Source organism: Artemia franciscana, chromosome 16, assembly GCF_032884065.1.
Source record: "Artemia franciscana chromosome 16, ASM3288406v1, whole genome shotgun sequence".
In the NCBI taxonomy this organism is placed as follows: Eukaryota; Metazoa; Arthropoda; class Branchiopoda; order Anostraca; family Artemiidae; genus Artemia; species Artemia franciscana.
The window spans coordinates 16675949-16688030 of NC_088878.1; the positions used below are offsets into that span (position 1 = coordinate 16675949).

At 32.3% G+C, this 12082-nt stretch overlaps 1 protein-coding gene across 2 annotated transcripts in view; it reads right to left on the bottom strand.

The window, feature by feature from the left end:
- Positions 1 to 1851: 1851 nt before the first annotated feature.
- The window catches only part of LOC136037142 (frequenin-1-like), a 73691-nt gene continuing 63460 nt past the window's right edge, over positions 1852 to 12082 (bottom strand). For both annotated transcript variants that reach the window (XM_065719645.1, XM_065719646.1), the window contains exon 7: positions 1852 to 2104. In XM_065719645.1, the coding sequence (XP_065575717.1) occupies positions 1937 to 2104 (168 nt within the window). In that variant the 3' untranslated portion in view covers positions 1852 to 1936. The remainder of the gene's footprint in view (positions 2105 to 12082) is intronic.

Genomic DNA, 12082 nt, shown 5'->3' on the forward strand with positions numbered 1-12082 from the left:
AATCAAATCAAAACTCTTGAAGATAAGTTTCGAGATTTGAGACCAGCCCGTGCGGATTGGTCTGAGCAAAATCGGTTAAATTCAAGCTAATATGATACATCTTTAATGGGGTTGTCAGGATTGGCTTTGAGTATATTTCAGTATGGAAATAGTCGAATACACTGTTAGGAAAATTACCCTTCTTATGTTTTGAGCAATCATTCCGTACTTTAAGAAGGTTAAAGAAGTTAAACATACAAATCAAAATAAAAAAATTAAGTCTTTATATGTGAAAATCAGAAATACTTATACTTATTTGATCCGATATCTGAAGGGCTCACATAACTTTTGATGATGAAATTTCAAGTGAAAGTTTGAACATAGGAAAAAAAAATGTTTGAGCAACTCTCTCCACTCAAAAAAAAAGCTATTGTCAAATTAATCCAAATCGACTGTTTGAAATTTTGTCACAATCATTCTGTCTATTTTATTAATAGACTTGAAGCTGTCAAAGCAAACAACTAAAAAACACACACAAGCACTGAACATACAGTAAATTACAAAAACAATAATCAAAAGGCCACTATAGAAAGTATTTAGCAATACATAGAAAGCTGAACATTTAGTTCAAACATAATTAAACCAGAATGCAGTACTACATGATGCCAGTGAAATAATATACTGAAGTTATTGCCAAAATGTTTTCATTGATGGAAAGTCCAGACACACTGGAAAAACGGTCTCTTAGTTCCCGATTTTTTTTTCTGACCTTTTATTTGGTCAGAAGAAAAACGTTAACCTGTCTTCTTTTTTATGGAGAAAAAGAATATCAAAATTTTTTTGAGTCTTATTTTGAAATGTAAGTAAATAGTATCTTCTAAGATAGCATATCAAACTAAGAAAACCAAAAATGTGCCTGGGTTGTTGTAAAGCATCATATCAGGGTATTATAATACATATTTGTAGTGAAAATATAATAGCAATGTTGATGATTCCATTTCTTATTTTGAAATGTATCGTAATGGTAGTCAAAGCAATTTTTAAAGCCCGAAAGACCATTTTTCCTTACAAGTCTGTCTGGACTGATCCTGAAATGTAGCCGACCAAAATCGAAATATTTCTGTGCCAAGTTTAAATTTTAGGGAATTTCGATAAGAAGAAACCAGTTTACAAGAGAAAAGCTTATAGTTACTATATTGTGATTTAAACCGGAATATACAAAAATAAATCTGGTTTAAAACGGTGAAAATACACGCAACCTGTTGTGCATTTATTTGAGACTGTCAAAGAGATTATTTTTTTAAACAATCTAGAATAAAATCCCATGAGTTTTCTAGTAAAATCAGCCCACACACACACACACATATATATATATATATATATATATATATATATATATATATATATATATATATATATATATATATATATATATATATATACACATAAATATATATATACATAGGATCTTTTCAGATTTAAACTCAGTTGGATAAAAATATATTATGTATAGCTTACATTTGTTATTCTGTATTAGTTTCGAACCCTTTGTATTATTGTGTTGGTTTCATTATGTTTCCGATTTTAAAAGTTGATTTCCTCCTACGCATAGGCACAAACAGCTCGAACTCTTGAGAAAGCAGAGGAGGGGGCGAGATGACGCACAAAGCAGCATATCGCACATAGAGGTACGATTTTCATTACTTGTTTTATTGTTTATTTTGTCTTGTATTATTTTAGTGTATTTTTTGCCACCCTCTCAATACAGCTTGGCCAGCTGAGACGGACCTTCAACCCATTATTTGCAGTTTTACAGATGGAATCATCAAACTAAGTTCAGGCTGGCTTTGGGATATTAAACTCATGACAATGTTTTAAACATATTTTTAATTTTGGAAGGCTGAGCATTAAACAACGCTGGAAATTGAGCACAACATACTAAGTAAACAATAAAATTTCAAGATTCCCCTAGAGATAAAGCCTGAACAATCCTTGGGTCTGCCTTGCTTCCGTCACAGAATTCTTCCATTGTAAGTTTTTCGTCTTTATTTTTATCCATTTGATCAAATATCTTGTCAACTCGTTGTTGTGGATCCGTATTTGGGTCGTCTGCTGGGTGATGACCCTACAAAACAGACCTCCAAAATCATTCAAATTTATCAAAATGTTAGTTAGAAAAGCTTTCTAGTAATAAGTTAGCATACAATACTGTCATAGAACTTCTGGTACTTTATTTTCTTTTTCAGGTGTTTCATATTTGTTACTACCTGAATTCAGAATTACCGACATGGTTACAGCAATTGTTTAAGATTGTCGATGTACTTGCTTATTACTTTTTTTTTTTTTTTATCAAAGTTTAATCTTATATAAGGCACCAGCGTAACATACTATGCGGTTAGCAATAGTTATGAGCTTTTTAATTTGCAATATAATTTTTGTTATTCGTCAATGATAATGATAACAAAAATACGTTATCGCAAAACAAAAAACTTTATGATATGTAAAAAGAGGTATTGAAACAAAAAATGAGCAGAATTAAAGTCATCTAATAAGTCAAACTTTGTAAGATAAGAAATTATTACGAAGGAAACCAATAGTATAGACGAAAATAAAATGCGCAAAATTTACCACGAGTGTGAGAGGGACCACCGGCACCTTAAATACTCACAAGACTAGAGTGACTTTTACGCTTGTGAGGGGCAGTCCTCAGTATCAGAAAAATGTTTTTATACCACTTTGGATTAAACTTGTTTGTTTAAAAATATATATGTATTTTGACCTTTGACCCTTGCAGCTGAGGACATAGATTTACCGCTATTCGAATTTCTGAAGTCCTTTTACGATCCCAATTTCGGGATATTCGATGAATCGGAGATACGGTGCTTTTGACCCTCTCATCCTTTTTTCAAAGAACTTTTTTTAGTTCCTTTGCCACTCCAACATCCCCTGACACTTCCATCTTAATGCCCGTAAACTCCGTTTGAATTATTGCTGACATATTATTTTCATAGCCTGGGCACGAAATGTATTTCGACTTCCCTAGCTGCTTCATCATACAAAACAAACTGTACTGAGGCTGATAGGAAAATAAATTGATTTAAATAAGACCAAAAAATCTTATTTATTAAAAAACTTGATGACTTATAACATATTTTAATATGACTGGGCATGCTGGTTTTTTCAGGATTTTGCCAATGGGAAACTATGGGAAACCCTGTCCTAGAATACAATCCCTAGGAGTTTTAAGCCCATCGGATTGGCAAGAACAGACAAGCCTGCTTTTTCTACAAAAGCCTTTCTGTCAGCAATTGATAATTTATATAGTTTAGAGCCTTTGCCCCTTGGGGTTGTTGGGTCATATAGACTCAAAAGGTGCATTTCATAGCTTTTTAGACATACTTTCCTTGTTGAAATTTTTATTTAATACCACGGTGGGGACCAAGGTTCAGCTACGATAATTAAAAGGGCAACAAACGTCATTTAAGCAACTTTTCATGAGAGCCAAAAAAATTGAAAAATAATATCAGCTCTAGTGACTCCGAAGGATGAGGGTAATAGAGATAAAGGGAATATATTGTAGACCATCTTTTTATGCTCTTTTCAGTGATATAAACTAAAGTAAAGTTTTCCGACAAAGTAAAAAATTATTCCAGTTTATGGCGTATGTCTTCTCTTTCATTGAGACAAAATGTCAGGTCCCCATGGCATAGCTCCATAAGATAATCCTGTTCTCTAATTTTACATTGCAGCAAGACCTGATAAAAAGTGACATACACCACTTAGTGGCGTATATCCCTTCATATATTTGTCACTGTACGAGATGGGACAATTTTGACTGCACCATTAGATTCCTCATACTAAGAATACCCACAACACATACATAACTCACTTTCAACCAAAATAGCATGTGTCGCACTTTTAATTATCAGCTGAATTGCCCGAGGGCATAGTGCTAAAAAATTAAAAAAAAAGGTCTTTAAAACAGTCAAATCATGATAATTTGCAATGTAACTGTAGTTTGAAAATAGCATTTTCATTCTCATCACAAGATAAACAAAATTCCAAGATCAATGTGCTAGAGGGCCTAACTTGGAGCACTCAAGTTACACAGATTTAAACCCTTCTGGGATTCTGATTTCAATTAAGTTCACGATTACCATTATTCTGTTAAATGTAATCTATTAAAAGGGTTATTCCCCTCATTGGGAATCCTTACCTCTAGGTCTACATGTTTTTTTTGTTTTTTTTTTTACTCTAGAGCTTTGGAATCGTTTGGCTAAAATTAATGAGTTAAAAAGGGTAGTCGTAACTATACAAAGATAGTTGAAACCATGAGTCTTAAAGGTATGTAGGCAATGAGACATCCCCCTACGTATATGCCAATGTTGGACCTGATCTCAAAATACGACATCATAAAAAATAACATCAATTCTGGATCATGAAATCGCGGGAGTCTCTAACAATTAATGTCTTGTAATTTTCAATTTTTCTTCGTTGCCTTTGGAAAAATGTCACCCACTCCAAATTTTTGCTTAATTTCTAAATTCTGGTATCAGAGCGGAAGATACAGCAAAACTTCATAAAACTGAAAGTACATAATAAATTTGCACCTTCTTTTTCGAAGGGGATAAAACCCAGAAAGATATAGGACGGAAAGATTGCAAACGAAGGAACATAATGTTCTTTGCGTTTTGATATTATGTTTTCCTCGGCCAACTTCTTAAGTCTGCAGTCCAATACTAGTCGCGAACTTAAAAACAGCAGCTATTATCGATGATAATCACTAACCGACGAAAGGAGAGGGAAATAGAAACTGAAAAATTTCTACAAAGAAGTGTTGAAAATGAGAAAAGGAGGACATCTACATAAACAGGAGCCTGTCACATGTAAATTTAGCAGTAATGTATTTTGCCGGTTTGGAGAGGCTAGATTTGGATCTTCTGATAGCCAAGAGGCCATCAGCATAGGCTCCATACGATACACTAATGGATCCACAAAAGTAAGTCAGAAGTAAATTAATAGTCAGAAGTAAATTAATAATTGAAACAGAATAAGAGACAGGACTTCTCTTTATCGATCTTCTTTTCAAGAAGGAATACACTGATCAGAAAATTAGCCATTAACTTAATGTTTAAAGCTTGACGATGTAAACCAATATTTTTTTCCGATGCAAGCCCAAAACCCAAGCTGATTCTCAGCAAAGTTGGTTACAGAGGGTAGCTAGGGAAGAAGAACATATTTTAACGTTTCACTAATACTGCAAGAACATTGTTGTAGCAATAGCTGCATACCTAGTAAAGAGACAAGCCACAAATCATAGTAATCGAAAGTTTAAAAACGTGCGTTGAATAAACTAGTAAATGAGAACAATTTTGCATTTAAAGGTAACCCTGGCATAATGGCTATAATATAGGTATCCTGTTAAGGAAAAAATTGCGAAAAGTTAATTTTGAAACTAAATTTCAAGAATTATGAAAAAGAGCTTGAATTCCATCAAAAATGGTGGTGGATTGAAATAACAGCTGTACCAGGGGATTTGTCACGGTGAAAATCCTTACCAGACTTTTTAAGCACCCCATTTAAAGTCTCCATGTCTCCTTTTGTTCTGCCAAGGCTTGCAATAGTTTCAAAAATAACACTTTTTGGGGCTGTTTTCCTGACATTCTACCGCTGGGAAACATAACATGGGCACCAGTAAAATTTCTGTTGTTGAAAACTATTCACGGAAGGCTTAGGAGCATCAATTTTGTATAAGCCTTCTCCCAGCCCCATTAGTTACTAAACATTTAAAAAATGCTTCTCAAAAACAAACAACCTAATAGAAAGAAGCATTTGATTTTGACTCAGGAATAACAGTCATTACTTTGAGATAAACGGGGTGCCATTAAAATCTCCATGGTTGAAAATGCTTAACCGGATCCTTTCAATCTGCTAGCTAAAAACTCACTGCAGCACCAACCAACCGGAGGCCAACACAGCTACGCATATTCCTCCTCCACCCCCAACTTTTCAAAGCCTCCCTGTTTACACCCTTCTTGGGAGTTTCAGTTTCTTTTAACTTTTTCCTTACCACCATTTAAATTTTACTGTTTGTAATTTTTGTAATTGTTTGCAAAACAAACGGACACCCAAAAAAATCCATAGACAATATCTCTGGAAAAAATTTAAACATCTTAAAAATCCTTCCAATGCCTAGAATCCCTTCAATCCGTACGATTGAAATAATAATTGTACTTTATGATGGAAATCTATCCATCTTGGATATCTAAAACAGTTTTTTTTTATCGGCAACATCTGTATAATTAAAGAGAAGTGAACTCTAGCTAACTTGGGAAATATCTGGAAATTTCATATCCAGTCAGTTTAATATTTACTTGGGACTTTATTAATTTTTTGCCAGAAATTTCCTTTTTTCTAGTGCGATTTTCTCAATATGGCTGTGTAATATGCAATATGTATAGTCTGAACTAGCAGCAAGAAATAAATGCAGAAATACGCTTATTGATTCGCAATATTTAAGTTTCACTGGGGGATACTTTTTGACAATATACCTGTACTTACTGATCATCAGGCACGGATAAAGTCAGTTTTTAAGGGGTTAACATTTTTGAGGATTGGGCTAAATTTTAAAAAGCAGAGAAAAGGCGAGTTATACGAATACTATTTGCATAAAATTATAAAGAAGATATCATAAAAGTTATCTCACACAATCCATCTCATCAACTTATTATTTATTCATTTTTTATCACCTTAACATGGAAAAGTTTTGGTTATTGCACATAAGTTCAAAAATTATAATAATATAGCCAAGTCAACGTTAAAAACTTTAAGCTGACTATACTTAAGACTTCAAAACTTCGAAGGTAACAACTTTAAAGTTAAATATAGTTCAAGTTAAAACCTTAAGTGATTCTTTAAACCGATTTTGTGCTAAATACATAATTCCAAATGAATACGCTAATTGGAAATCTGTTTTTCCATGCTAGGTAACAAAAAGTTTTTTTTTCAGTGATTTCACTGGTTCATTGACTTTCCTGTTTTTCATTTTCCTGCTTAAATTACTGTCGAGTTTAAATACTGTCAAGGGCGAAAAAGCAAGTATCAAAATTTTTCTTTAGCTTATCAAAAATTTTCTTGCCCACTTGTTGAATTTTAAGAAGCCTAATGACTCCTGGAGGAGGTAAAATTGCTTTGAGACATTTTCGTACTTCTGTCATAATTTCCAAAATCCACCTTTTGATGTTATAAGATACCCACTCTTTTGTCGCCTAAATGTCCCTTTTTCTATTTGTAAAGCTATAGAATGACCATGGCTTAGAAAATTGATTGCCTCATCACCGGTAGAAGGAAATCTACCAGAGATGCATATTTATTTAAAAGTACAGTCAAAGGTATTGAGCAAAACTGTGTTTGAATAATTTCAAACACTGGAGAGTTCAAAACATCGTAGGACTATTGGGCTCTTACATGGGACAGAGAAGACCCCCAACAAAGTCAGAACGACAGGAAAAAACGGGAGCCAGTAGAATACATGTATCCTGTTAGGGCGCCCCTATGTACCCAAGGTTACCTGTTGGTCAATGAACTCCTTGCATAATGAGGATAAACATTTGAATGAATGACCCGTAGATATTCCCTCAAATAACCATGACCTTGCGAAAATGGGGGACGGCCACGCTCACCTGAGCATCACTGGATTGTCCAACAAAGGACAATGAACTTTTGCACACATGACCGAGGAACCTTAGTTCCCCTGGTATTACTATTTTTTTCAATTTTTTCTTACAACTTTTAAAACTACTTACAAACGAGGATTCCCCAATCCCAATCTTTCTGATGCGTATTGAATTGCTTCTGGTTTCATGAGTGATTTGTCGGCTTGAATTTCCCTTACGAACGTAATTAGCACTTTGTATTTTAAACTGTTAGATTAACCCGCGTGGCCCATGTGTCTTATAGATTACGCTGGTGCAGCAACTTAACCTAAACAAACCTAACTTAAAACCGGTAAAAGTCTCATGAAGAGTTTTTTTTTGGGGGGGGGGCACGGGCCATAGAAGGCAAGGGGGTCAGGGTGGGTTGGGTGGTATGGACACGGAGGTCAAGGGGTATAGCATAGTTGTTATAGTTTTTTAGTAGTACGGGGGTCAATAGGGATTTATTTGCAATCTATCAAGATTTTGATAACAACAGACAACGTTTTGATAATAACAGGCAAGATTTTGGCAGAATCGAGAAAAATTTTGATAATACAATATGAGAATTGGATTACGTGAGAGGATTCTCATAATATCTGAAAAGATTTAGATAATAATAGACAAGACTTAGTAATAACAGGCAAGATTTTGATTGTGCAATGCTAGATACTCGGCAATATCAGACACAGTTTGGTAATACCACACAATACTTCAATAAAGCTTGGCAAGATCTGATACAGTATATCACATGATACAATATATCAATATTTTCAGATATTAAATATCAGGTAAGATTTTGATCATAACACGCAAGATTTTGTTAATAACTTGCAAGAACTTGATTATATTATGTAAGATTTTGATAATACTAAAGACGATTCTCATAATATTTGACAAGATTTTGGTAATACAAGAAAATATTTCGTAGTACAAAGTAAAGTTTTTATAATGCAACGTAAGATGTTTGATTATGTCTGAAAATATTTTGATAAAATCGTACAGGATTTTAGTAATAGCTGATAAGAGTTTGATAGTACCTTTTTAGTATCATCAATACCTTACACAACTTCGATATTTTGATGAGACAGTGTAATATCTACATAATACCCTGTAAGATTCTAATAATACCAGAGAGGATTCTCATAATATATGGCAAGATTTTAATAACGCTAGACAAAATTTAGCAGAACAAGCAAATGTTTTGATAATGCAACGCAATATTTTAATGATATCACATAAGATTTTGACAATGCCAGGCAAGATTTTGGTAATAAGTTCAGGTTCGTTTATTTTCCAATCTTGCATACATAACATACTAAGTATACCAATTTCTGGCAGAGAGAAAAGCTCGATTTTGATAATAAAAGGCAAATTTTTCGTAGCACCATGGTAGATTTTTATAATATCAAACAATTTTTGATTGTACCAGAAAATAATTTGTTAGCATCAAGTATCATTTTGACAAGACTGAGTAAGATTTCGATAATACCATGAAAGATTTTGATATCTTGATGATACCAGAGAGGATTATCTTTATATTTGACAACGTTTTGTTGATACTAGAAAAGATTTGGTAATACCAGGCAAGATTTTATAAATCAATGAAAGATTTCTGATAATATCGGACTATGTTTTAATACCACGCAAGATTTTGTATTCCTTTGCAAGATTTAGATAATAATATATACGATTTTAACATCAAAATATTAGATTTTGATAATATTAGACAATTTTTATGATATCCAGAAAAGATGATGATAAAAGTACGCAAGATTTTGGTAATACTTGGCAATATTTTGATAATACGAGACTAGTATTATCAAAATTTTAGATAACTTGAAATGTATTGACAACACCATGTAATATTTTAATAAAACAAGAAGAGATTGTCATAATGTCTGAATAGGTTGGACAAGATTGACTAAGAAATAGCAAGATATTGATAATTCAACGCAAAATGTTTGATGTTTTTACAAAGGATTTTCATAAACACGCAAAAATTTGATAATACCTGGCAAGATTTTGATAATACAAGGAAGGATTTTGATGGAGCCATGCTAGATCTCGATAGTGTTGTACAAGTTGTGATATTACCAGAAAATATTTTGTTAGAGTCAGGTAAGAATTTGATTAGACCGCGGAAGATTTTGTTAATAACTTAAGAGACTTTATAATATCGTGTAAGATTTTGGAAGCGCTAGAGAGGATTCTCTTAATATCTGACAGCATTTTGATAATTGTAGACAAGATTTGGCAATAAAAGGCGAAATTCGATAATACAATACAAAATTCTTGGTAATATCATGCATAATCTTGTTAATACCAAGCAAGATTTTGATAATACTTGGCAAGATTTTGATAATAGTAGACGCAATTTTAATAACACAATGGTAGACTGCGGGCTAGATTTTTAAAATGTAATGCAAGATTTTTGATGACAAAAAACAAGATTTTGATAATGATAGGCAAGATTTTGATAATACTTGGTAATATTTTGAAAATACGTGGCACAGTTTTGATAGTACCATGCTAGATTTTCATAATGTCTGACAAATTTTGATACTATCGGAAAATAATTTGTTAGCATCAGGCAATGTTTTGGTAAGACCACAAAAGATTTCGTAAATAACTTGCAAGATTTTGATAATATCATATAAGATTTTGATAATGCCAGAGTAGATTCTCTTTATGTTTGAAATTTTTTTTTAATGCTAGACAAGATTTGTCAATACCAGGCAAAGTTTTTTATAATTTTGGACAAGATTTTGGTAATATACAAGATTTTTGTAATACTTGGCAAGATTTGATTATACCTTTCTATATTTTGATAATATCAGACAATTTTGATAGTACCAGGAAAAATTTTTTTAATATCAGGTAAGATTTTGATAATGCAATGCAATATTTTGTTAATAATTTGCAACACTTTCATAATATCCTGTAAGTATTTGATAATACCAGAGAGGATTCTCATAATATCTGAAAAGGTTTTGGTAATCCTGGACAAGATTTAGAAATATCAGGCAGGATTTGATAAAGCTTAGCAACATGTTCAATGATGTTTGATAATATTTAAAAAAAAAGACTTTGATAGTAGCACGAACTATTTTGGTAGTGTTTGGCAATATTTTGATAATAGATATGTTCTATAGCTCAAATAGTTCATTTGTTAACAGATACGTCTATCTATTATCCGTCCATGCGCCATTCCTAGGGCAGTAAAATCAAGGTAGATAGTCAAGGAGCTAAGATAGTGATAGAACCTATAATTATGATCAAAATATTAGATACCTTGCAATATTTTGATACCTTTGAGAATAGTAGACGAAATTTGGTAAGAACAGGCAAGATTCTGCTAATTCAAAGCAGCATATTTGATAATTTCACAAAACATTTTCATAATTACACGCAAAATGTTGGTAATACCTTGCAAGATTTTGATGGCACCATGGTACATTTTGATAGTGTCGGACAAGTTTTGATAGTACCAGAAAATATTTTTTTAGTTCCAGATAAGAATTTCATGAGGCCATGGAATATTTTACTTATAACTTACAAGATACGATATTATCATGTTAGATTTTAATAATACTGGAGAGGATTCTCTTAATATTTTCACAACATTATGATAATCGTAAACTAAATTTTGTAATAAAAGGCAGGATTTTCATAATACAATACAAGATTCTTGGTAACATCAGACGTAATTTTGGTAATACCATACCAGATTTTGATAATACTGGACAATATTTTGACAATAATAGACGCAATTTTCATAGCACAAAGCTAGATTTTTGTAATATTAGACAATTTTTGATAGTACTGGGAAATATATTATTAATATCAGGTAAGATTTTGATAATACTACGCAAGATTTTGATAATATTATGAAAGATTTTGACAATATCAAACAAGATTCTCATAATATCTGAGTTCAAAAGTTCAAAAGTTCTTTTTTAATGCTAAACAAGATTTGGTAATACCGGGCAAGAATTTCAATAATGAAATGCAAGATGTTTAATGATGTCAGAAAAGAACTTGATAATACCACGTAAAATTTTGCTAATATTTGGCAAGATTTTCATTATGCCAGACTAGTATTATTAAAATCTTACATACCTAAGATATTTTCATAATACAATGTAAAAGTTATACAATACTATATAAGAGTCTGGTCATACCAGAGAGGATTCTCATAATATCTGAGAAGATTTTGATAATGCAACGCAAGATTTTTGATGATATCAAACAAGATTTTCATTATGCAAGGCAATATTTTGGTGATACTTGTTAAGACTTTGAAAATACCAGGCATAGTTTTGATAGTACCATGCTAGTGACTCAACCTAACCAACCCAAACCTAGTAACTCACTTAGAACATTCAAAAAGACACTCGAAAAATATT